Source organism: Lynx rufus, unplaced genomic scaffold (genome assembly GCF_022079265.1).
Source record: "Lynx rufus isolate CCGP_SWC_20201006 ecotype Redwood Valley unplaced genomic scaffold, mLynRuf1.p SCAF_8, whole genome shotgun sequence".
Lineage (NCBI taxonomy): Eukaryota > Metazoa > Chordata > Mammalia > Carnivora > Felidae > Lynx > Lynx rufus.
The window spans coordinates 60,043,877-60,071,712 of record NW_025814896.1 but is presented as its reverse complement, the minus strand read 5'-3'; the positions used below and the strand labels follow the sequence as shown (position 1 = coordinate 60,071,712).

At 41.6% G+C, this 27,836-nt stretch overlaps 1 protein-coding gene across 1 annotated transcript in view; it reads right to left on the bottom strand.

Moving 5' to 3' along the window:
- The window catches only part of AFF3 (ALF transcription elongation factor 3), a 576,751-nt gene that overhangs the window by 523,235 nt on the left and 25,680 nt on the right, over positions 1-27,836 (bottom strand). Inside the window, exon 2 of the mRNA XM_047069771.1 lies at positions 10,818-10,934. Within this exon, the coding sequence (XP_046925727.1) occupies positions 10,818-10,870 (53 nt within the window). The 5' untranslated portion in view covers positions 10,871-10,934. The remainder of the gene's footprint in view (positions 1-10,817; positions 10,935-27,836) is intronic.

The window sequence follows — 27,836 nt, the reverse complement described above, 5'->3', positions numbered from 1 at the left end:
GAATGCTTCAGACCTGTAACTTATCTGCATTCACTGCTGTTCACAACATGCTACTTTCCACCTTTGTGCCTTTGCTCACTCTTTGCACCATTGTACCCACCCACATTCACCCTACTCCCAGCCTAATTCCTATTCATCCTATAAAACTCAAATTGGATGTCATTTTCTCCAGGAATCTTCCCTAAAACTCCACACTGAGTAGGGTACCCTTTTATGTACTCCACAGGATTCCCGATTAGAGCATATAAAAACTCTACCGAGATTATTTGAAATAATCTGTTCCAGGCTAAAGTATAAACACATCAAGGGCTAGAAAAGTGGTCTATTCACTTCTGTGTATGGTTCAATAAATGGCTGCTCATCTCAACCCAGAAACCTATAAATCTAGAGGAAGAAAGTTACAAAGAGCAGCTTGAAGTATCTATACTGTGTTACATTATTGTATATGATATTCTAGGACTTTAAAATATTACTTTTGTCGTGCTGAGGGATAAGAGTAAGGAATAGAATAGAAACTAATTTATGTAACTAATTATCTACCTAAATATTAGAAACTAAAATACCATACTTCCTTTTTAGACTATAAATATTTAATTTCCATACTGAGAACTTGTTAACTCAGCCTTGGAGTATTCATTCAAGCTGAAGGGAGGGAGGGAGAAGGTGGCTAGGTAGCAGGTAAAATACGCCAGCTCTCCCACAAGAAAATTTTCTCAGGTATTCTGCTCATACTAAAAGATTAAAATCTACTTATCAAAAACAGAACAAAACACTCTAAAGGAAAGTCACCTTAAAGATTTAGTTCTCAGAAGAAGTCATGCCATATTCTGGAGAAGGACTTATCTTCAATGAAAGGAACAGAAATAGGAGAGTCCATGTGGTACCAGCTAAGCAGCCCTGCACTACACATGGACACACTTCTGAGGACGCAGCAGGCTCTGCACGCAACATCTGTCCCACGCTCCGAATACCCTGCAGCAGCAGATGTGTCTGGTGCTCAGACACAGCATGGACTTTATCTGCATCACCCTAACCTGAGCCCGGACAACGCAGGGTAGGTCAAAGGCTTCATCCTACAGAGTTACACAGCCAGAGGTACAACTGGTATACCACAGGAAAATATTACACCATTTGATTTTACATCAAAAAGAGAAGGCTCTTCCATATGGATGTCGGTTGGAATAATATGGTTTTCCCATTACTGCTGATGCTGCTACCTATTTCCTCAGGAAAACAGACAGCTCAGAGATTTTGCTCAAAGGGTCCCACCCTCCCACAAGGTGAATCCTCATTTTCACCACTGCTGCAGACCAGGAGAGGACCTGGCAGGACATTTCAGAAAGTGGATGGACCAAAACACTATGGATCCTGAGCCTCTATTTCAGTGAGCTGCAGAGTCCATGGCCCTTGAAGATACAGGCCTCTCAGCCTGAGGTAAAGTCCCCAAATTCCAACAGCATTTTCCTGCTCAGTTCTGAAAAATGACACCAGTATGCTCTCCGCCATGGAATACGGTTGGTATGAAAGGGAGCAAGTAGGGAGGGCCATGCTGATGGGTATCTTCTCAGTCAAGGCCAAAAGCCTGAATAATGTAACCAAAGTTCAGAATTTAGCTGACCATCATCAGCTGCTTTTTTGTTCTTAAAGAACTCCTGGGTATTTCTTCTTAGGACCCAACAGAGCAAACGGCTGACTCTGAGTCCTTTTTGTTTTTGTTTTGTTTTGTTGAGAGTTGTCTAAATCACCTGACTATTCTGTGATTTGTACCATATACTGATAGCCAATAAATAGTGTTTTCTCTCGTGTAAAAGAAAATACATTAATTTGGTAATACTAGTACAAACCAAAGCAATAACCAAACACTTGCCTTCCTTATTATGGGCCTGACCTATCTTCATGCTTGAGGGAAATAGTTTCCCTCACCTCCCCCCAACCTGAAAGAAAAGTTAAATTAGAGGAATATAATGTTGCATAATTAAAAGAAATTATTAAACACAATTAGTCAGCATACTGGATTATGATGTATAAGGCAGCATCATGGCCACTAAAAGTAGAAATGAGGAGTCTTGCCACAAACAATGGGCTAAAAGCTATTGTGAGCACTTCCTCCGTGGGTTCACATGTGTCCCAAGGCTGCAAGATTTGAACTGGTCACTACCATTCCTTAAAATCAGCTTTCTTTTCCAAATCTGAAATAGTCACAATTGTTTACACCCAATGTGGCTTGCTCTTAATCAGCAACAGTCTTCTGCACCATTTCAGAGAATGGCATGCACACGCGCACACACACACACACACTCTCTCTCTCTCTCTCTCTCTCATTAAGAAGATAAAGTAAATAAATTTCCTGCCAACCTGACAGCACATTCAAAGTCAACTGTGTTATATTTGCTCACATAATCATTCCTATCTGCACTTATTTTTCTAATGAAATAGGATTGGAAAATTAAGCCGAGGAACGGCAGCTATGCCTGCCCACTGGATGGACTCAGGAGGGCACTCTGGTCAGGACTGAGGGAGACAGTAGTTGGCAGCAATGGGATAGAAGGTTCCCATGTGAGGTGTCTGAGACTTACCCTTGGTTCCACTTGGAGCTTGAGTTTTGATTTCTCCCAGGACACTAGGAAAGTTGCAATTTGTAATGCTGGCCACAGGGTTGTGCAGTCATTCCCCTCTCCCCCACCACTACCAACCTGCCTCCCATCTGCACCCTGTATCCCCAATTCCCTCCCAAAGAGAGAATGGCTTGGGAGAGAAGGCAGACATGTGGTCTGAGTCCTGGGCACCCACAGGAAGGACTGAGATTCCCTGACAAATCCAGAAGTGTAAGATTCTGTATCCAGCTACTCTGAGCATTCACTCTTGATGCAGAAGGACCCAGCCTTCGAAGGACTAACAACAACTGTAATGCTATAAAAAGTGATTAGCCTATTTATTACAAACTTTGTTTACTTAGGCTTTTATGTTTATTTACCACTTTATCCCCACTAGGATACAATTAACCACCCCCTCACTCATCAAAATTGTATTATAAAGACCCACAAAAATAAAATAAATGCTGCATCTGAATGTAACTCCCTGGCATTATGGAATTGTACTGTTATTATACAACCCCTCCCCTCAAATAAAAAGAATATGTAATATGTTAAAAGAGATTCTTTTTAAATGCAGAATCATAGCTTCACCCTGGACCTATTAAGTCATAATAAATATTTTACCAAGATCCCTAAGTTATTTGAAGGCACATTAATGTCTGAGAAGCACTGGCCTGGGTGACAGTTAAGTACGCTGACCTGTGTTCTCAAAATAGTTTTCTAAGCGCTGGGTCTTTTCTTCCTCAAGATATATTTTATAGAAAAACAAATATATCTTGAAATTGGAAAACAAAACCAGATTATTTCCCAGAACTGGTGATGATCCACTAGAGTAAAGGCTTTTTCTATCTAAACTGCCAGGTAACTAATTAACATTTCAATGAACATTGACAGAAAATATGTTCTGTCACTTCATAACTCAGGTAAACAGTACAGGTATGACAACAAAGATTTAACCAAGACTAACAGATTCATATTACAGCACTCCAGAGGATTTCTGAAAACTAATTTCCTGTCCATAAAAAAGTAAAATTAAACTTATTTTCAGCATCAAGTTAACACATAACTCTAAGCTGAGTTGTTATGTTAGAGTGGTCTTCAAATTACAGTCCTTTTTGTTTACCTCAGCTAACAATGAGCCCCCTGGGAAGAAATTATGTGAAGAAGTTTAAGTACCCTCTATGCCATCCTCCACATGTGAGTGGAGAAATTACAAAGGGAAAATACACAAGGGAAAATTAATGACTTCTATACTTTGATTCCTGCTCTCCTATGATGGAAATGATCACAGATTCTGAAGTTGGAAGAACTCAGACAACTTACTGCTGCTGGTCCACATACCCAGGAATCTTTTCTATAGAGTAGCAGGCAGAGCATCTATAAGCCTCCTACAGACAGGTAATTGTTACCCTAAGACAGCCGGGTCACATCCCCTTTAGATACTCTCATACCCCCTGAACTTACTGGTGCCCTTAAATAACCCAGAACAACTCTATGCCCGCTTCCCAGTAAAACTCCCTCAACCCCTCCAGGGCCCCTGTCATGTCCCCAGGGGTTAGTTTATGCAGACTAAACCCATTTAGTTTCTTGGATGGTGCGGTGTCCTCTTACCCTGGTAATAACTGTGTATTTTGTTTCTATTGAAACTAAATTATGATTAGCCTGACATAATTTAATGAGACCCACAGTGCCAAATGAAGTCATTTGATGTAATGGGTGGTAATTCAATACATTCTCAGTGAAACATCAAAGATTATGTAATGGTTAATATATCTACATATGTTAGTACAACCACAAGTAAGGGTGTATTTGTCTGCTAGACTATGATATACAACTAAGAAAAAACTACCAACCAACCTCCACTCTAAAATGTCCCTGGATCCCATTGCTGGAGAGAGAACTCTGTACCAGATGGATGACCTGACCCAATGTGGCCTTTCTGTATCCTTCCTTGTTTATGATAAAGAGACTTTTTAAGGAAGCGAAGGGTATTAAAAGAACTACATTTGGCATTCACAAAGCAATTGACACTTTTATTACTTAACATCACAACCTTATGAGGTAGGCCAGTATAAGTGCTGTCATTTTATAAGTGATTAAACCAAGACTGAGAATAGGAAATGAGAAAAATCGTGAGCTGCCCAGGGCCAAACAGAAAGCAAGGTTGGAGCCAGCTGAATTCAGAAACCTCAATTAAATTCCCAGACAAAAGAGAACAGGCAACATTTAAAATAAGTTTTATGGATTTCACTTTGAAATAAAACAAGGAAACATTATGTTACCATTAAATGATATTAAAATTGTCTTTTATGTCTTTGATTTTGCTACCAAGGCTTCGTTTTCAAAATAAAGAAAATTTAAACAGGCAAACTTCTTCCAGGTTAAAAATTCCATTTATACACAAAAAATCTTGCATTCCTTTTGAGGTTATTTTTTTTCTTAATTTGACTCCAATGCTAACCAACAATATGCCAAAGGGCTTTGTACAAGTTGCTACATCTGAAGTGTCATTGATTAGACCCATTCTGGTTCACAGGGACATTTTCCCAAAATAGATTCCTAGCATTTTATAACCCTCCTACATTTTCACAAAAGAGAATCTGGAACACAGGAAGGAATCATTTCCCCACACACAATACTCATCTTCATCGTCATCAAAAGACATTTGGTTAAAATTCATCCGCACACCCAGTTCACATCCTCTCTGGTAACAGTGTGGCCCCCAGCCAAGCCTGAGTCCTCAACTCCAACACCAGGCATCAACCAGTCTTCCCACCTGGTTTTCTCCAAAACACACCTACCCACAGCCAGGCTGATGCTTCTCACAAATGGATGCAGCACTCAGCTCCCTGCCCCCAGTGCTCTACTGCTTCCCATCAACACCTCTCTACCTCCTGCACCCAGGCAACCAGCCCCCTTTGAGGCTGCAGCCCACGGGCCCTAGCCCTGAAAGCCACTTTGGGAAATATTTTCATCCCCTCACGTGCTGAGACCTTTCCCAAGCTGTGGGTATGCTCTGGGCTCTCAACTAAAGACAAGCACTGCTGCCAACCATACAGCCACTTAGGGCCATGGACAATGAGCACAACCAACTGGCCTGCTCTCTACCCATCACCCTGCAGACAGAATGTGGAGGGTCCCTGTGTGCACCTCTCCTGCCTTTTGTGTTCTGGTGAACTGGGTTGACACTAAGAGCCAACAACAGGGATAGCGGTAGGCCTTAAAATGTTTGCTTTTCCAGGAAGGTAAGAAAGGGTCAAGGTACCTGAGGGTCAAGATCAGGAATCTGGAGCAGTTTTCTGACACTATACAGGGCCTGGGAAGCCTAACTAAAGGAGGCATAGATGAAGCCATGGCTTGGGCATGTCGGCTGGCAGTTGATTTGAAGAGAACCAAATATGTCAGTAGGTTCGACTGGGAAGCATCCCTATGTTGTTAGGGGCTCTGCTTCACTCCCCTCCCCCACTGGAACATGGGGGTGCAAGAGGTTTTCAACCCATGGGCAGATGGAAAAAAAATTTTTTTAATAGAATGGAAATAAAATAGAAAATATCAAAGTGCATCACACATAGTAAGGATAAGTGTTATTTTGTGACAATTATTTATTTCAGTTATGTGTATGTGTACGCACAAAGGGTTGCAATGTTAAATGTGTTTATTACTGTGAGTCATCATGGTGTAAAACGTTTGAAAGCCACTGTTCTATAGTACCTATCATATAGTAATGTCTAATACTCTGTGAATGCTTACTGAACAAACAAATTGATGAGTATGAAACAATCCATTTATCACAACTTCAAAGGTTCCAATCTGAAAGAATATAAAGTATAATGCCTATTTGAATAAAAGTAAATGGATTCTGGCCTATGTGAACCTATGGTGGGGTGGGGAGGGATACGGTGAGGGGAGTAGTAGAGAGAAATCTGAGTATTTCTATTATATTTTGACACTTTCTCCCCAATAACTAAAATGTTTTATATTTAAAGGAAGATTAAATACAATTTTTTTACTAAGTTCATTTGGAACACTTTCCCATTCACTGAAACTACCTCATAATTACAAAAGTTTGGCATCTTTAAAATACTTGGTATAGGTAATTCCACCATGATTCATAAAAGGATCTTTCAGAGACACCATGAAAGCCTTTGTTCAAGTTCTTTCTTTGCTCAAGATGCCTCTATGTCCTCTCAATACCCCCACCCCCACCATCTGTAAAAATCCCATTCATCTTCCAAGGCTTAGTTCAAAGGCCACCTTTTCCATGGAAGCCTTTTTTTTTTTTTTTTTAAACTCAATCTTTCCTCTTTCCCTCCTCTACCACCCACCCCAGTCCCAAATATGGTCTTTCTCTCTTCTGAATCGCCAGTGCTGAAAACCTCCTTTTCCTTTATATACTCGTATCATTCCCCTATTAGATAATCACATGTACAACCCAGTTTACTCATCTTTGTATCCCTTACAGCAGTGAAAGTAATGGTTAACCTAGTAAAAAGGATGGTCATTATTTTAAAGGCCCTGAGGAATGGCTTACATGTCCAGTGACTGATCAAAAGCTGGCGGAGAACAGGAAGGAGCAGACAGGAAGAGGGGAAGAGAGTGGGAGGTTGGAAAGAGGTGCTATTCCTCAGAATTTCTGCCCCTACAAACTTCCTGAATCCCCAACTCTTCAGGGGTCCAATTCTACCCAGTGAATTTATGGAGCCACTGCAGAATGAGTGCCTTCACCTTGTTCCAAGCTCTCTCTTGGTTAGATTCTGCTTCAAACCAGACACGGGAAGTGAAATTAGAAGTAGAAATTAGGGCTACCCTTTTCAACTTTAAGTAAGGCTGAAAGGAAAAGTTGAAACAGCTATCTGGATAATTTAGACTCTAAAGGCCTCTTTGAAAAATAATTATGGGTGTTTTGACAGTATGGGGAGTGGGTGCAAAGAGGCCGAGGAGATGGTTCTTGAATATTGAACAGAGATTGTCTATATTGATTTTTTTCAACAATACTGAACATTTTTCTTTATACTGTGTATACAGGCATTTGGGGACAACTTCTGCCACGACTAGACAGGTTCAAAGCTACAGTCACAACTAACAAACTGCAATCTGTTTTATTGGTAAACAATGTCTACCAGTTAGAAAGAATTGTTAGGGATTAAAATACCATTCTCCTTTGCCATTAACCTGTACTTTCCCCCAGCCTCTCCAAAGAAAACAGGTGTTTTTCTAAGATGAATTAAAAAAAGAAGTTTTCAGTGGTATTCATTTTAAACTTATAGATATTTATAGGTTAATTCACATAGGGCAGGCATAATTTCCCAAATCATGGTATTCTGTTTTTAGATTTTTAATTTTAGATCAATATCTTTTAGGGCTCTGACCTTCTCTTTCTTTGATATTTTGACAGAACCTTAACTTCCAGTCCATCAAGGTTTTGTTTTGTAATTAACTTCAGAGCCGCCCTCATGAACTGGGAGACATCTGCAGCTCTGTAGAAAATACACTGGATTTAAGGTCGGAAAACTGAGTTTTGAGAAGTTAATGGTTGGTTCGAATATAGCTGCTCCACTTCTAGATGTGTGACCTTGGGCAGGTTACCCCTGATCTTTCTCATCTCAATTTCCCAACCTGTAAAATGGGAATAGTAACAGTATATGCTGTTACTAAGGTGGCTGTGAGGGCTAAATGAGCTAAAACATGTAATGTACTTACAGCCTGGTAAATGGTAAGCATTCAGTCAATGTTAACTTAAAATTTCTACTGTCATTTGCTTTATGGTCTCAGTGGAGTCATTTTACCATTCAAAGCCTCCATTCCCTTGTCTATTAAATGGGACTCCTACCACTTACCACCTCCAGGATTGTTATGGGATTCAAATAAGAAAACAATGGATACGAAAACACTTAATACACAGAAAGTACTCGATGTTAGTTATTTTGGATTACTTATAAGCCTAAGAATAAACCATTAGCTTAAAAACTTATAAACTTAAAAATAAACCATAACACTGAGTTAGAAAATACCATGCAAAAATTCATCCATGACTGAGAAAAGGTCTGTGTTAGAAATGCATACTCAAGTAGTTTGATTGATCTTTAACATATCATAAATATGTTAGCCTTTATCAAATGTAAACTTTACATTTGCAAACTTGAGACACTCTTTCAGTTAAGCCAAACTGTCCTACTATATTGTAAGCAAGAAAAGCCTGCACGTTTTCATAAGCCAAAGATAAACCCGTGCACTGATTAAATTCTGATTGTATGTACAGCAACTTTTAAAAAATGCTTAGTTTTTTCATTTTTAAAAAGAATAAATGTACCCTAGCTAATGTAAATTTCAAGTCAATGCAATAGACATGCAACCTGTAACTGTGCCCCAGGTAACCCAGCTGGAAACTAAGGATGCAAAGAGAAATAAAGCTTAGACCCCGTACTGGAAAAGCCCACAGAGTATAGCTGGCAATTTCACAACAGTACTTATGAAAGTCATGAGGGGGCTTCAATTTGAGTCAGCAAGCTGACAAGCACCATAAAAACATGCCAAAACAGTAAGTTCTTCCCTTTGACTGAAAAACTGTCTTTTAAAAGCAAAAGTCATTTAAAGCACAGTTTCTATCTAGAAACCTAATGAATTTGTGCCAGAAACCAACATTTCTAAATGTAAACCTGTAAAATAATAGGTATCTGTAAATGAAAGGCTGAAATAACCCCAGGAGCAACAAGACAGTAATTAGCAACTTTTATAGAGTAATAACATGTTTCATATTCTTTCTGCACTGGCTCTTTGAAGTTTCCAGTGTAATATATAAAAGTTTTATTACAATAGGGCCCATCCTTGTGTATTTTATAAGCAGCAGCATTATGCAGAGCTACTCATCCTCCACCGGATCTTTTATAAGAAACTGCTCGATAATGCACTTGCTTTGTGTCCAGTTTAGTTTGTTACACCTGGCTTCAGAAAGATAAAAGTCACCAGAAGCCCGAATCACTGAAATAATCCTCATATCATCTATACAATCTATAAATCTTAAAGCAGCTTAGCTTTAAAATTGTACATTGCATATTCATGTGCACACCACTTGCAGTTTTAGACACATGTGAACTCTTTACTGAATTAAAGCAAAAAAAAAAAAAAATTACCAGAGGCAGAACAGAGTGCAGTTAATATGCTTGTTCCAGCAGCTGTTCATTCCCGTAAATATTAAACATAACACAAGTTCCTCCAGGAAAATGCGGGCAGTAATTTTACCACCTGAATAGGGCTGGGTGAAAACATTTAGGAGCCAGGGGGGTGGGGGGATAAGAGGGATGCTGAAGCAGCCAATGGGATTTTTAAGAAACCCGCAACGAGAATTAAACTGCTTCTAGCGGCGATTTACCTACAGCAGCTCTTCAACGTGAGAACACGGAGCAACAGATCCCGGAGTGCTCCCCCGGCCGCCCGCTCCCCAGGCTACGAGCTGTGAGCGTGGAATAAAGGGACACGCGGGGCGCCGGGGTGGGGAGGAGGAGGAGGAGGAGGAGGAGGAGGAGGAGGAGGAGGAGGAGGAGGAGGAGGAGGAGGAGGAGGAAGAGTACAACTGTAGTGAGGTGTGAAGAAAGGGCCCAAAGGGATTGTGAACCTCGAGGAATCGAGTCCCCCCGGGCCAAGGCCTCTGGAATTCCCGCACTCGCCCCCTGCCCCCGGTCTTCACTTTCCATCTCGGGTGGGAGTGGGTAGAAGACAGAAAAGATGTAGCCGCCCAGACCCGGCGCCTCCAGGCAGGAGGCTGGAGCATCCTCTAAGGGCACTTCGCAGCAGCACCAACTCCAGGGGGTCGGTGGTGTGAACCAGAGGCTCTCGGAGATGAGGGAGGGCGCAGATTAAGAGAAGGGAGGTGAGAGGGGCTAGGGGCCGAGGGGTGGATCCCCAGGCACTAGTGACACGTTCTAGAAATCGGGTCCTTTTCTCTCCATGGCTGCGCTCTGCCCCTGGCTCCCCAGATCACCAGCCCTTGGGCTGGGGCGGGCAGCACCGGGGGAGAGGACAGGAAAGGGGGGCAAGAAGACGGGAAGGCGGCCGTGCATCCATCCCGGGGAGGCAGGAAGGAGCCGGCGGGGCGGGCGCCCCTGACCCACCCCACCCCCACGGCGGCCGGCCGCCCGGAGCCCCCGGCCCAGGTAAGGGCGCGCGGGCCGCCGCGGCCGCCCCTTGCCACTCCCGCCTGCCCAGGCGGCGGGCACCGGGACTCACCACAGCGACTCGAGGTCCCATTCCTGGAGCAGGGCTAAGTCGAAGCTGTCCATGGTGGGAGGTGTCAGCGCCGCCGCCGTCGCCGCCGCCGCCGCCGAGGCTCGGGCCGCCCGCGCGCTGCAACGAAAGGCGCTGCTCAAGGTGCATCCCGGCCGAGCCCGAGCGGCCGCCGCCCGCCCGCTGCCCGCCCCCGGGTCGGGCTTCCCGGCGCCCCCCGCCCCCGACTCCCGGTCCGCCGGGCGGGCGGCAGCGGCCGGCGCACTCACCCGCTCTCCGGCTCGCGCGCAGGCACACTCAGGAGAGAGCGGCGAGCTCGCCGCGCCGCCGCCGCCGCCTCGCCCCCCTCCCTCCCCGCGCCCGCCCCTCCTCCCCTCCCTCGCGGCGGCCCGGCCCGCTGCAGCCGCCGCCGCCGCCGCCGCGGAGCTCTGCGCCCGCCCGCCCGCCTCTTTCTCCTCGGGGAGGCGCGTGTGCGCGGGCGAGGCCGAGGCGCGCGCGCGCCGTGAGCCCCGCGCCGCGCCCGCCCCGCGCGCCCCTGCGCTCCCCGCGCCGCTCACCGGGGTCCCGCGGCGCTCGCAGGCCGCGCCGCCCCCTCGCCCTGCGACCCCGAGGCCCGTCTGACCCGCCGCCGCCCGGGGCCGCCCGGGGCGGTCCTGCGAGCCGGGGAGAAGGGAAAGGCGGCGGTGCCGAGCGCAGCGGGATGCTGAGCCGGGCCCGGCCTGCCGCATCTTCTGCCTCTCGCCCTTGCCCGGCCCCACCCGGCCCTGCCCGGGCAGCACGCACTTCTCTGGGGGCCCAGAATTCCCCCGACCCTGCCAGGCGCTCCCGCGGGCGGAGTGCAGGCTGCAGAACTGGAGGGCGTGCTGGGAAATTCCCTGGCCGCCCCAGGCACCGGGAGAGTTAACTGAGCTGCCTGCAGCCGCGCTGTAAACAAATCGTTTAAAATATCTGGAGTCAGTAAGTTAAGTGAAAGGGAGGAAACCTCTTCTGACAGGACCTGCAGTTTGGCCTACAGCGGGGGTCCCAGCATCCTCCAGCTGGCCGTCCCTGGAAACTAACCTTCTTTCTTTTTATTTCTTACTGGGAGAGGGGACAGGCCTCTGGGTGTAGACTGTTAACTTCTCGCCCCATCTCCTGTCTGGAGAGTGGCATATTGTCAGCTGGAAGGATGACAGAGTATCCTTGTGGCTGCTAAAAATCAGGTCCTTTTTATTATGACTTCCTTGATTGTAAAGAACAGTCCTCCCCCCTTCCCTTACTTTTACAAACGTGCTGAGAAGCCCGTGCCTAGATCAGGACCATGGCCCTGTTTTTCCACCACAGCTGGCCGAAACCAGAACCCTCCCTCAGTTGCCTGACTTTCCTGTCCTCTTGGCCACAGCTCTGGGAGCCTCACTGAGGATTCCAGAGAATTCCTGGAGAGAACGGTACAGAGCAGTGTGGTTATACTCCATCACTTGCACCAAACCCCCAATTCCCTGTGGTTCCGGAGGCCTTTCCCATACTCTCCCCTTTGTTCATTCTCAACAAGAAGGACCACTGACTGGAGCCACAAGAAATCTAGACCCTTGGAGAGAAGTCACAGGATCCCTCCATCAGTCCTCCTCACCTCCCTGACCTCTGAATGAGGATTAACCAACTAAGTCTGGACAACATGTGGAAGAAGAAAAGACCAATAAGAATTCTTACCTATCTGGGTTGGATTACAAAATGTTCAGCCCCCTTGTCTTCCCCCAGCTCTGAAGTAGTCCTTCCTTTATTAGCATCCACAACTAATGTGCAAAATGCAAAACAATTAAGATAGAGTATCAACATAGTTTGAGAAAATGGAATTTTTATTTTACAAGCCGACAACTCTCAGCCCCTAAAATCCTCCCTCATTAGTTGAAGGTAGTAACATGGCTACAAAAGAACAAAGAGAATGTGAATAGGGGAGAAAGTACAGGTGTGAAGGGCTAACTTCCCAAATCCCAATCTACAGTGCATTTGAAGAGAAGAAAAAAAAAATCTGTCTTCCTAATATCTCCTTAGCATAAGCCTTGTTGGAAATGTTTGCTCTGGCCAAAGTGAGATGCCTGAGACATCCAGACAGCATTCCCAGGAACAAAGGAAGGGGGTGGAGGGTGGAGGAGAGTGAGAAGAACAGCCCCTCTCTGGAAGAACTGCAAGTTCCCCTGCCTGAACAAGAAATGCATCCTGTCCCTGTGCTCAGGGCTGCAGCCTGGAAGCTTCTCCAGTAAGGAGACCTCCCACCCCTCACAGAGATCTGGCTTTCCTTCCCTTCCCACCACATCTGTTTATACAAAGAGGGGCTGCTGGAGAACAAACAGAACCATGTTTACTGGGAGTCCCATCCTGGGCTTGAAGCTTAAGATACAGATTGGCCCTCACCACCACAGAGACTGATGATAAATAGATCGTCCCAGAAAAGGAAAGAGAGAAAGCGCTGGGGGGTATAGAGCTGGTGGAGTGGTTTACTCAAAAAAGGCCTCTCCTCAAAAGTCACATAGTAATGGGTAGATTTATATTTGCATTTAAATACAGTGCCTCGTGTTAATACATGAATGTACTTTGAGCCCAAAGCAATTTCAGTGTGGGTATTTATCTTTCTTCGGGAATAGCCCTTATTTTCTGTTTGGGGCCTGTAACATAGAGGAAGTTATGTTAATACATTTATTTCCAGTGTATGTTTTTGTGTATAGTGTCCAGTTGGAGAACATGTCTTTTTTTTTTTTTAACGTTTATTATTTTTGAGAGAGAGAGAGCACAAGCAGGGGAGGGGCAGAGAGAGAGGGAGACACAGAATCTGAAGCAGGCTCCAGGCTCTGAGCTGTCAGCACAGAGCCCGATGCGGGGCTCCAACTCACAAGCAGTGAGATCATGACCTGAGACGAAGTCAGACATCCAACAGACTGAGCCATCCAGGCACCCCGAGAATATGGTCTTTTGAAGAAACCCAAATCATACCTGTAGGTAGCATTTTTACTAAGTTGTCGTAGAAATAAATTAATAGCACTTGCAAGTAAGATGTAGAGCAGTTAATGAGAACCTTTATAGGGTGATCTTTTTATTATTTTTTTTTCAACGTTTTATTTATTTTTGGGACAGAGAGAGACAGAGCATGAATGGGGGAGGGGCAGAGAGAGAGGGAGACACAGAATCGGAAACAGGCTCCAGGCTCTGAGCCATCAGCCCAGAGCCTGACGCGGGGCTCGAACTCACGGACCGCGAGATCGTGACCTGGCTGAAGTCAGACGCTTAACCGACTGCTCCACCCAGGCGCCCCTTATTATTTTTATTTACCTGGTGGATTAAGATGTTCCCATTATCTTCTAGACTCTAGATACACATACCAAAACAAGTGCTCAATCTAGCTGTCAAAACTTTAAATCCTTAATAAGAAGCAAAAAAAGTTTGGACTTCCTGGGATTAGAATGCCAGAACTAAAAGGGAGGTTTTGGGGGTTTTGTTTTTGTTTTGTTTTGCAAAGGAGTAAGAGACTCCCTAAATTAAAAATAAGAACTGGTGTTTCCTATAAAGCAGATGTAGCTTCCATGCATACTAAAGACCTTCAGACTTGAGGGACTCCCTCCCCCCTTCCCTGGATAGATGCAGATAACACTACAGAGAGCTGAATGAAACCACCCAGCTCTGAAGAGCCGCTGGGGGAGTTAGCTAAGGGAGGAGCTATTGGCTCCCTGAGTCAGGGTTGGCTTTTTTGTAAGCTAGATCTATGAACAGAAAGGGCTGAGAAATGAACCCTGATCAGTCTTGGGGCAGGCCGACGAGTGCACCCAGGAAGGACCCCACTCACATTCCACCAACCTAGAACTGAAAGCCTCCAAAACGGACCCAGAAGCAAATCTGTGGCGTCTAACAAAGATCTCTCTTTGGGTACAAATTGAGAGAAGAGAAACTTTGCATGGCTATGTTAATTCATGTCTGATTCTGAAGATGTGGCTACGACTCAGAAGGTCACGATTATGAGTGACCAGGTGGAAATTTTCCTTGTATAATTCCCACCCTTCCCCCAGAAAAATATGCCTGGCTAAAAGCCAGCCGTGCAGGTGTTCCTGTTGGAAGGTCAGGGGAGCCCCCAACCCACCTCCTGCAGCATTGCTTGTCACTGTCACTGCACCTTCTCTCCAGTTCCAGCTAGGCTACAGACGCATCACAGTCTGCTTCTCCTTCCAGAGGCTTCTTGAGTGTTTGTAACTGTATCTAGGGATCGCAGGATAAGCCCCCTAGGCTTTCTGCTTGCAAATTACATGCTAATATGTTGAGCCCCAGGACAGCTTGGGTTTTAATCCACTAGGAGTTCTAGTGCCTTTCCCTCTGTACTGGTATCTCAGAGTGGTTCTAACCTAGGATCTGAGGTGCCTTTCTTTTTCTATTTTTCTCATCGTTCACCAGGTCCTGAGCAGATGGTGTGGCTGTGCTGGCTGTCATCACTCCTCCTATGTTTCCATGGAAACATGGGGCATAGGGACCATCTCTGCCTTGGGCTCTCTGACAGTATCCTCTGGCAGAGAACTTCAGCACTCTGGCCCCTCCCCCCTTGCCTGCTCACACCCTGGAGAGTTTGAGAAGGACTTGTGGCCCTAGTAGCCAGGGTTATTTCAGAGATTATCTAAGGACATGCTTCCCACAAGTGGTTGTGAACTGGCTGCAAAATGGAGGGGGAGGGGAAGGGGTGCCAATACCCTAGTTGCGTGGCACTTGTGTTGCAATGGTGGCAATATTTGGATTATCTGTCCCCTCAGCCAGATTCTATAATGACTGATTATTGCCCACATGTCAAAAGAGAAGCTCCTAAGTTTGCATCTGCTCATCAAGCAAGAGATACTTAATGAGTATAAGTATGTTACTAACATTCTACCTCCTCCAAGTGCATTCCATATATATATATATATATATATATATATATATATATATATTTTTTTTTTTTTTTTTTTTTTTTTTTTTTTTTTTACAAAACCAGGTTTTCCCTAAGGAATGTATGTACCTTCCTCAAACTTTCCAACATCCTCCTGCCTACATAATTCACTTACACAGCCACTGAGACATTAATTAGATTCAGAAGCCCATGGAAACAGCAGAGTTGGGCAGGGTCAGAGGCCAGGCAGGGCAGAGAAAAGAGCGGGGAAAATGACCCCTTGGGAGAGGGGTAAGGAAGCAGAGGGAAATTTTTCATGCCACTCAAGTACCAAACAAGACAAAGATAATTTCAAAATGTGATCAACTACCATAATATTGTTTAGAGAATTAAAGTATTGTCCAATTAAAGAGATCTTTAAGAAAAAGCTGATTTGGTGTAAGAATTCCATGCAAACATCTTTAGTGTTAGTTGCTTCTTATATAGCTGATACAAAAGACTAGTTAGTGTGTGAAGCTGACCACATTTTAAAAAAGAAAAGAAACAAAGCAGGCATATCTACTGAAAATTAAAATACTGGCAGAAAAGGCATAGGATAATCATAAAAGTAGATCAGAAAAGTATTTCTTATCACAGATCATGTATTTTGTGCCATCCTGATCTACTTGGGGGATAATCCCATTATTTGTGATAGGAGAATCCCTTGGTGCTGGTAACAAGGACCAACCATCCTGACTTAAAATTAATATCCCCACTGGCTCTTTGTTGTGCTTCTGCAAGGTGTGCAATGGCCATCGTGCAAGATTCAAAGACTCTTAATCTGTTGAGAAGAGGAGATGACTAATCATAATGATAGCAAACATTTCCATATTATAATATTTCTATATTATAACTGAGTACTGTTCTAAGTGGCAACTCCATTTATTCCTCCTAAAACCACATGAGGTGTGTTACCATTGCTTTTATTTTACAGGGGAGTAAACTTAAGAAGCAGATAAGCATCACAAACCAGAGCATAAAAGAGAGGGGATTAGATTTAAGCAGGCACAACACTATACCACCTCCCATAATTTCTGCCTTAATTGTCTATAGCATTGAAGTATTCCCATGCCTGTAGGTGCTTAAATAATAAATGTAATACAAATCTACTCAGAAGGTGAGAGCACTCTACCTCTCCCCATGCAATCTTCCTTCCCCTAGTTTTTGACCTCTGAGTTCTGCCGTACCACACCTGGAGTAAGACACGCATCCTCTCAAGTCTCAGTGCCCTCCTTTGCCACATGAGAGGCTGAGTTGGACATTTTTTGTCTTTGTCAATTTTTGTCTCTGACAGCTCTAAAATGTTAGAATTCTGTTTTCAGTGGTTCCTCCTGAGCACTGTCAGACAGGAATCCCTGGAGTACATCAGGAAAGACATAAATCTTTTTTGTTTAAAGGTAGGACCTCCTCCTTGGCTTAAACAAATCTCAAGGTGTTGGTCTGTTCCAAACAGGAGTGCTTGCTGTTCTGTTAACAGACAGCAAGACCAGCACGTCCAAGAGGAAGAGACTTGGTTTAGGTCTGGGGGGAAATGTGAGAAAGAACTCATAACATGACTTTAGGTGCCAGACTCTTTTCTCTATAGCACCAGAAAGTATTCAAGCATGGGGCTGATTGTCCCCATGAAGAACCTGGAGGACACTGAAGTTGCAAATGGACCAACTATGGTTCACAGCCTGAAGACAGAAAAATTTCAAAATTATGTGTTGATGGGTTAAATATTGACATGCGCAAAGGGCAGCAGTATAAGATCCTCACAAGGTCTTTCAGGTAGTGGCATCTCCAGTTGCTCAAAAGTCTAGCAAAGGTCCTCCATCCAGAAAAAACAAAATAGAGAGCAGAGTCTACCTCATCAGGATACAGACAATGGTTGCCTCTCCAGTATGTATCCTCCTCTTATTTACTAACAAAACCTAAGTTTGGTTTGGGGAAGTACTAAGCCCAACTGAAAGAACTATATTTTCTTGGCTCTACTACAGCAAGAACTAAGCATATAACAGTTTGGGCCAATGAGACATAAGTTCAAGTTCACTGGAATTTCTTAGAAAGTTTTGCTTTCCTGAAATAGGCACCATTGCTTCCTCTAGGTCACTTGCTTCTTGTCTAGAATATACTTGAAGGCCTGAGGCGGAGTAGCCATCCTGAACATAAAGGGCAACAACCACAAACTAGAGTTGGCAGATCTGAAGTTAAAAGGAGGTTACACCCTTGATGGTTTCTTCACACAGTTATACCATCTTTGAACCACCTACCTGTCTCTGGACTTTTGGGGACAAAGTACGACTCTCTGGCTGAGCCACTGTAGTCATTTTATTTTATCATTATAGCTAACTGACGGAGAAGTCATGGTCTCTCCAGTGTGCCCAACACTCTGCCCATAAATTCAGGTCTTCCAGATGTCTCATACTATGTGCCTCAGCAGGGACAGCACTGCAAGAGGATGAACTGCGATTTGGAGAAGGCTACATGTGCCTTCTTAAGTATAATCTTGCCAGAATCTTCTGGGTTCACTCCAAGTGTAAGAAACTATGCTCAATTGTCTGAAGATCGATTAATCTGGCTTCAGCATTTTTTTAATATTCCATATTAATGATCGTTTCTTTATTTTCATGTTATTCATTAACTTGGTTAAGTTACTGTTACATCCTCACAGGGATACTAGAAAATCTCATTTCTGGAAAACAGTGTATGAATAATAATACTCAGCCTTTCTTGTGTCCTTGTCACATATATAAAAATATGCATGCTTCAGACTCAGTCATTGTTTCTACCAATAAACTAATTACCACTGTATGAAGCTGATTTACTTCAGAAGGAGTTTAGCAAAACAACTAATTAAGTACAGTATTTTGAAATATAAACTGCATTACAAGGTTAGAACCCCATAATAAAATTGCAGAAGCTTGAAATTTGGAAGAAACCATAGAGGCTCTCTCTAGCCAACCTTCTACCCCATGCAGGGATTCCTTCCAGATCAGCCCTGGTATGTTCAGCCTACACATGAACATTTCTAATGATAGGTAACTCACTCTCTTGAAAGGTTTCCTATTCCATTTTAAAAGAGCTCAGCTCTGACGGGAGCAACATTCTTCCTTATATTTATGAATCCCAAATTGATTTCCCCGTAACTTTCTAGCACATTACTAACTTGCAGTAAGTACTCAATTAGAGCTCAGATTCACTGAATTCCTTCTCTTGGTGCTCCATATGCTGAGACTTGCGGGCTCACATAATTTTTTTGGCACCTTTGCAACAGGGAGTTCCCTATCCAGTTGGGAATACTGTACAGAGAAGGAGAGCCAGTCTCTTAAAACCAGCACGTGGACAGGGGAATGAGAAAAACCCCACCTTCTTCCAACCGATCATCGGTTTCTTGGAAAAAGGGAGCTTCAAAAAGAACTTGAACTGGCCACAAGAAGGAAAATGCCTGTCACAAGACAGGGGGGCAGGAAACTCCTCAAAAGAAAGATACCTCCCTGCTGGGTCTCAAAGAAGAAGTTGCACTTTGGGAGGTAGAAAATGGGAGCCCAAGATCATAGGAGGAAGATGACAGTGAGGACAGGAAGGAGCCCTGATTAAAGCTATGAGTCTAAGGGTCAGGCTCACCCTTAAATAAAGACAGCAGCTTCTTCAAGGGATGGTTCCCACTGCTTTTCCAAAGCTCCAACTCTTCCTGTGATGCTTATTATAATTCTATATACTTAGCACAGACAGTTATATTTTTATGAATGTAGCATTACTTTCTGTCACTCTCTAGACAACAATATGAGGTTTATTGCAACATAAAGGGAGATTCATCCTCTTGGTCCTGAGTGAGCGTCAGCCCAGATCCCCATGCTGTCATCCCTATCATCCTCCTCTAAAGAATACAACCCCAAGTCAAGGATGAAGTCACTGGGGATATTTACCCAAGCCCAGGCCTTGGGCTCAGGCTCCATGGTCACATAAGTCCTTTCAGATATTTATTTACTGAACAAAATTATTGAATACCTAGTACATGCCAATCAGTGGGTTAAGAAATAAGAAAAGAGGGGGAGAAGTTAAAAAAAAGTTGCAAAGCCCACAGTCTAGACAATAATGCACATACACCATTCACTTACTCATTCTTGAATTGAACAAATATTTATTGAGCCAGTTACGTGCTCAGAACTATGCTAGGCACTCAGGTTGCCACCCTAAGTGAAACAGACATGGTGTCACTGATTATCTTATAACATTGATTAGTACTATGATGAGAGAAGTTCAGGTACTCAGGAAGAACTTTCTAGAAAGAATGACTGAGTTGTATTCCAAGTCCTGAATGGGCTTCTCCAGAATAAGGTGGGTGGGAAAGGATGAAAGAGAAGAACAACCTCTGTATGCCATTCTGTGTTACCTGCTATGACAGAGGTGTGTCTTCAAAGCTATCAGAACAAGAGCAGATGAGTGACAACTTCTGCCTGAGGCACTCTTAACGGGCTTAATACAGAAAAGAACATGTAGGTTGGATCTAAAAGAATGAAAGCCAAAGTAGGGTAGGTGGTAGTGATGGAAGAGCATTCCAGGCAGAAGGAAAAGCACACAACTGAGCACAAAGACAAAAAGCATGTCATTTTCCAATGACAGAGAAGATTCTGTGTGGTCAAAGCCTTGCCTTGGGATGGGGGGTTTTGGCCCATGATCAGTGGGTCATGTTCATTTGGGAGCAGAAGCAGAATGAAGGGAGAAGGGAAAAGGGAAAAGGAGGCAAGGACAGGGCAAGAGACTGGAGCCAGGTGGTAAAAAAAAAAAAAAAAACAAAAAAAAAAACCCAACCTGTTTTGCCGTTGTGAAAACATCTTAAGTGAGCAGGAAACGAACATCAGAGATTCAGTAAAGCAGCAAGTGAACAGCAGCTGCCAAACCCAGGGGGACAACTAAGAGCTGAAAAGAGGAAATGGTTTCTGAGAAACCAGAGAAAGTATTTCACAAAGCACTCAGCCCAGAGGTTTTTCTTTTTTGTTGTTGTAAAATCAAGCAACACTATAAACCCTTTCCCTCAGCACAGGGCTGACCACATCATTTGCAGAGCCCAGAGCAAAATGAAAATGTTGAGCCCCTTGTGCATAAATTAGTAAGAATTTCAAATAATGACAAGCACAGGACCCTTCTAAGTGTGGGGTCCTGTGTGGCTGTCTGGGTCACATTCACGAAGCTGGGGCTGCCAAAGTACTTTTATGCTATGAGGCACCTTTTCACTAATTGGGTAGGTGGATGCTGGCTCCTTGAGGCCTGTTGCAAGACTGGCTGAGCAGCACATCTAGAGCCCAGCACTTGCACTCATTCAGTCTGCACCGTGCTAGTCTCCAGCACTTGAGTTCATTCCAAAATGAAAAGGTTCTTTTTCTTTTTGTCCTGATAGTATTGAAAATATACACAAAAGAAGATAATGCAAGCCATGCACAGCTGTATGTGGCAGGGGAAAACATTAAACTAGAAGTACTTTCATTCTTTCTCTCCCCTTTATAACAGTAAGTCCTCAAAAAAACTTTTGTTTGCTAAGCTAGGTGATGATAGAGATGTAGGAGAAGTAAACAGGGAAGGGGAAAATTTTTCTGCAAAATAAAACAAAAAATAACAGGAGTACAGGAAGAAAAGAATAACTTAGCTAGAAGAGAAAGGGAAAGGAGTAGAAATTTGGGGAAAGAGAAATATCTAAATGGGATTTCAGAAAGTTTTGGAATATGATGTAATCGCATTCTCCAGCATCCTAATGAGCCTTAAATAGTAAAAAAAAAACCAACAAAAACTGCATTGTTCATTGAAATTTAGGAGAGAGAGAGAGAGAGGTGTGAGTGTGTGTGTGTGTGTGTGTGTGTGTGTGTGTGTGTGTGTATGTGTTGGGGGAGGTGGTTTTCATACAGCTAAAGATTAGAATTATCTGGGGGGAAAATTCCAATGGCCTGTCCCATCCCAAGACAGTGTGAAGATTAACTGGTGTGAAGTAGTCGGGAGAGTCCCTGACTCAGGGGAAGCTATCACACAACTGGTCAGGATAAGGTGTCTCTTTTGGCTCTAGTCCAGGTCTTTTTCTCTAGCGACCCTCTCATTTCCATTGGTCCATTTGTCTTTCCTTGGGTCAGATCCGCACTTTAACTACTATTGCTTTATAAAAGACTCTGATGGCTGATAGAGCCAGTTACTCCCACCTTGTTCTTCTTTAGGATAATCTTCAGGGTGCATGGTTGGCATAGTTGGAAGAGCATGAGACTCTTGATCTTGGGGTCATGAGTTTGAGCCCCACACTGGGTGTAGAGATTACCTAAATAAATAAAAACTTAAAAAAGATAATCTTCTATTCCTAGCCCTTTGTTTTTCAGTAATATTTTGGAATCAGCTTGTCAGGTTACACACAAACACACACACACACACACACACACACACACACATTCACACTCACCCACAGAAAAAAACATGTTAGCATTTTGACAGAAATACTTTTGAATATGTAGATCAGTTTGGGGAGAACTAATATTCCAACAATGTTTCATCTTCTATATCTGAACATGCTATGTCCCTCTGTTTATTTAGATTTCCCTTTACTTACATTAATTTTTCACATCCTTCTGTAGAGATCATGCATATCACTTGTTAGGCTTTTATTTTCTCTAAATGTCTGGTTAAGCTAATTTATTCATTCTAATAATTGTTCTGTAGTTTTATTATTTCCAATGTAGTTTTATTATTTCCAATGTACACAATAATTCAACAATATCATCATGTGAATGATGGCTGTTTTCTTCCCCTCTCTGCAATCCTGACACCTTAACTTATCAGCTAGAACTTTACATACAATGTTGAATAGAAGAAGTAATGATGGGCACTCTTGTCCTATTCTGGTTTCAAAACTCAGGATTCTTTGTAGACCTTTCATTAGATTAAGGAATTTACTTTCTGCTCCTAATTAGTTAACTTCATAGATACTTTTTGTTTATTTGTTTATTGAAATCATGAATTGATGCTGCATTTTATTTTTGTAAGTTTATTTATTTATTTTGAGAAAGAGAGAGAGAGAGAGAATGTAGGAGGGGCAGAGAAAGAGGAGTAGAGAGAGAATCCCAAGCAGGTTCTGCATTGTCAGTGCCCACCCCGAAGCAGGGCTTGAACTCATGAACCGTGAGATCATGACCTGAGCAGAAAACAAGAGTTGGATGCTTAATTAATTGAACCACCCAGGCACCCCTAATTGTTCATGTTTTCTTTTTTTTTTTTAATTTTTTTTTAACGTTTATTTATTTTTGAGACAGAGAGAGACAGAGCATGAACAGGGGGAGGGGCAGAGAGAGAGGGAGACACAGAATCAGAAACAGGCTCCAGGCTCTGAGCCATCAGCCCAGAGCCTGACGCGGGGCTCGAACTCACGGACCGCGAGATCGTGACCTGGCTGAAGTCGGATGCTGAACCAACTGCGCCACCCAGGCGCCCCTTGTTCATGTTTTCTAATTACGTTGTTCAAAGCTATTTACCCTTACTGATATTTTGTCTGTTTTCATTTCTAAGAGATATGTTAACATTTTCCACTATAATTAGGAATTTATATATTCTTCTAATCCCATTTTGCGCTACATATTTTGAGGTCATGTTATTAGGTACGGAAAAATTTAGAATAGTTATATTATACTGGTAAATGAACCTTGTTAAAAAGATGGCATGTTCCCCTTAATCTCTAATGATGATTTTTGCTTTTAAATCTACTTTGCCTAATATAAATATAACTGCATTTAGTTTCCGTTAGTGTTTCTATAGAAAAAATATTTTTCCACTCTACCATTTTTAATCTTTCTTTATGTTTTAGATGAATCTCTTGTAAATAGCACGTAGCTGTTTTTTTTTCTTTTTTTTTGTTTTCAGCACAGTTTGACAAAATTTGATTTTTTGGGTTTTTAATACATTTACATTTAATATAATTACATTTGTATTGAAGTTTAAATCTACTATCTGGCAAGAAGCTTTCTAATTGTTTTGATTGTTCTGTTTCTTTTACTTTTTTGTATTATCTTCATTTGAATTATCTGAATACATTTTTATTATTCTTTTTTCCTCTCTATTAGTTTAGAAGTTATGTTTTTCTTTTTTTAGTATTCTTTAATGTTTGCATTTGATAGCAAAATATGCATCTTTGATTTATTAAAGTCTAATATTTGTTTTTATCTTCATCCATGAAAATACAAGTATCTTAGAACACTTTAAGTCTATTTAGCCCTCTCCTAACTTTTGTAACATTGTTATCATATATTTAGTTCTGTTTTACATACTCCAAAACATTATTATCTTAACACTGAATTTTTATTAGCATTATGCTTGTCCTTCATTCCTTCTTGCACCTAATGATCCATTTAGGATCATTTTCTTGTTTAAAGAATATCCCTTGGTCTTTATTGTGTTTCTACCAGTGATAAATGCTCTCAGTTTATTTTGTCTGAAAATATCTATTCTACCTATATTATAATTATTATTATTATTTTGAGTTTTTCAACTTCGCTGAGGTTTAATTGACAAAAAAATTTTAAGATATTTCAAGTGTACAACATGATGACGTGATATACATACACATTGTTAAAGAATTTCCCCCATTGAGTTAATTAACATATCTATCATCTCACATATTTACCTTTTTTGTGTGTGCCTATGAGAATGTCTAAAATCTACTCTCAGCAAATATCAATTATATAACAGTGTTATCAACAATATTTACCATGTTATACATCAAATCATCTGACCTCCTTCCTCTTATAACTGAAAGTTTGTATGCTTTTACCAAACTCCTCCTCTTTCCCCTACTTCCTAAACCCAGGGAACTACTTTTCTATTACCCATTTCTATGGAGTTTTTTGTTTATTTTCTACATATAAGTGACATCAAGCACTATTTGTCTTTATCTTATTTCACTCAGCATATGCCTTTCATGTTTACCTATTTTACTACAAATGACAGAATTTCCTTCTTTTTTTAGTATTTATTTTTGAGAGAGAGAGGGTGAGCAGGGGAGGGGCAGAGGGAGGGAGAGAGAATCCAAGCAGACTCTGTGCTGTCAGTGCAGGGCATGAACTCATGAACTGAGATCATAATCTGAGTTGAAATCAAGAATTGGACACTTAACTGACTGAGCCACCCAGTCAGGTGCCCTGAATTTCCTTCTTTTTTAAGTCTGAATAATATTCCATTGTATGCATATATCACATTGTCTTGATCCATTCATCTTTTGGTAGACATGATTGTTTTCATACCTTGGCTGTTGTGAATAATATGGGAATACAGATATCTCTTTGAGATAATGGTTTCATTTCCTTTGGATATATAGCCAGAAATGGGATTGCTGGATCATATGGTAGTTCTACTTTTAATTTCTGAAGACCTCCATACTGTTTTCCATAATGGATAATACCAGTTTATATTCCCACCAACAGCTTATAGGATCCCTATTCTACCTATCTTTGCAAGCATTTGTTATCTCTTGTCTTTTTGATAACAGCCATCCTATGGAGTTTTATGAGTTCTTTCTCTTTTTTGGATATGCTCTTATTGGAAATATGGTTTGCAAATATTTTCCTACCTTTGAAATATTGCCTTTCCGTGTTGATGATAGGTTTCTTTGTTGAGCAAAAGCTTTTTAGTTTGATGTGGTCCCACTTGTTCATTTTTGCTTTTGTTGCTTTTGCTTTTGGTGCCAAATCCAAAAAATCATTGTCAAAAAGTGCACTCTCTCTGTTTTATTCTAGGAGTTTTACAGTTTCAGATCTTATGTTCATGTTTTTAATAAATTTTGAGCTGATTTTTGCATATGGTGTAAGATAAGGGTCCAGTTTCATTCTTTTGAAATGGCTATCCAGTTTTCCCAATACCATTTATTAAAGAGACTATCTTTTCCCCATTATATATTCTTGGCTTTTTTATCAAAAATTAAATGCGTGGGTTTATTTCTGGGCTCTCTATTCTACTCTACTGATCTATGTGTCTGTGTTTATGCCAATACCATTGTTTTGATAACTAAAACTTTGTAATATAGTTGAAATCAGCAAGTGTGATGCTTCTAACTTTGTTCTTTCTCAAGATTGCTCTGGCTATTTGGGGTCTTTTGTGGTTACATACAAATTTTAGGACTGTTTTTTCTATGTCTATGAAAAATATCATTGGAATTCTTATAGATATTGTGTTGAATCTACACAACCCTTTAAATACTATGAACATTTTAACAGTATTAATTCTGCCAATCCATGAGCACAAAATTTTTCCACTTATTAGTGTCTACTTCAATTTATCTCATCAGTGTTATGTGCTTTTTCAGTGTACAGATTTTTCATCTCTTTGGTTAAATTTATTCACAAGTATTGCAGTCTTTTTTTTTACAAAATCTAAGAAGATTAGTTAATGAAGGTTATGGAACACAACAAAATTATTAAAGAAACTCCCAACAAAATTATGATAAACTATATACTGGTGTTCCTAATAATTCTCTAAAGCATACACAGATACTAATTACCAATCATTGACTAACTTGTAATCTTTCCACATTAGCATCATTTATTTTTCATACTTCAGTCACTAAACAAATATTTATTAAGTGCCTACAATGTGATATTTTATTCTTTTGATGCTACTGTAAATAGGATTGCTTTCTTTTTTAAAAATTTTTAAATGTTTTTATTTATTTTTTAGAAAGACAGAGACAGAGTGCAAGCAGGGAAGGGCAGAGAGAGGGAAGCACAGAATCTGAAGCAGGCTCCAGGATCTGAGTTGTCGGCACAGAGCCTGATGTGGGGCTCAAACCCATGAACCATGAGATCATGACCTGAGCCGAAGTTGGACACTTAACCAACTGAGCCACCCAGGCAGTCCAGAATTGTTTTCTTAATCTCTCTATCTGATAGAAGTGTACAGAAACATAACTGATTTTGTATGTTAATTTTGTATCCTGCAACTTTACTAAATTCATTATTAGTTATAACAGTTTTTTGGTGGAGTCTTTAGGATTTTCTACATATAAGATCATGTCATCTGCAAACAGAAATGATTTTACATCTTTTTTAATTTGTATGCCTTTCTTTCTTTTTCTTGCCTAACTGTTGTGGCCAGCACTTCTAGAAAAGTGGTGAGAGTGGGCATCCTTGTCTTCTTCTTGATGTTAGAGGAAAAACTTTCAGCATTTCACTATTGTGATGCTGTGGGCTTCTCATATATGGCCTTTATTATTTTGAGGTACATTCCCACTATAACCAGTTTGTTGAGAGTTTTTATCATGAAAAGATGTTGGATTTTGTCAAATGATTTTTTTACATCTATTGGGATAATGATATAATTTTTATCCTTCATGTTATTAATATGGTTATCACACTGATTTGTGACTTGCATCCTGGGAATAAATTCTCACTTGACCATGGTATGATCTCGTTAGTGTGCTTGCATTTGGTTTGCTAACATTTTGTTGAGAATTTTTGAAGCTGTGCTCATCAGGGATATTGGTCTATAATTTTCTTGTAGTGTCCTCGTCTGGCTTTGGTATCAGCATAATGCTGGCCTCATAAAATGAGTTTAAAAGTGTTCCTTCCTCTTCTATTTTTTGGAAGAATTTGAGAAGGATTGGTATTAAATCTTCAAGTGTTTGGTATAATCCACCAGTGAAGCCTGAGCTAGTTTTTCTTCGTTGGGAGATTTTTGATTACTAGTAATTCGTCTATTCAGATCTTCTATTTATTCATGATTCAATCTTGTTAAGTTGTACATTTCTAGGAATTTGTACATTTCTTCAACGTTATCTAATTTGTTGGCATATAATTGTACATATGTCTCTTACAATCATTTGTATTAAATGGTATTCATTATAATGTTTCCAGTTTCCTTTATAGTTTGAGTCCTCTCTCTTTTTCTTGGTAAGTCTAGCTAAAGATTTGTCTGTTTTGCTTATCTTTTAAAAAAACACAGTTCTTACTTTCGTCATTCTTTTCTATTCTCTTTTTGGTCTCCATCATTTATTGCCATTCTTTGTTATTTCTGTCATTCTACTGACTTTGGGCTCTATTTGTTTTTCTTTTACTAGTTCCTTGTGGTATAAAGTTAGGTTGTTTATTTGAGATCTTTCATCTTCTCAATGT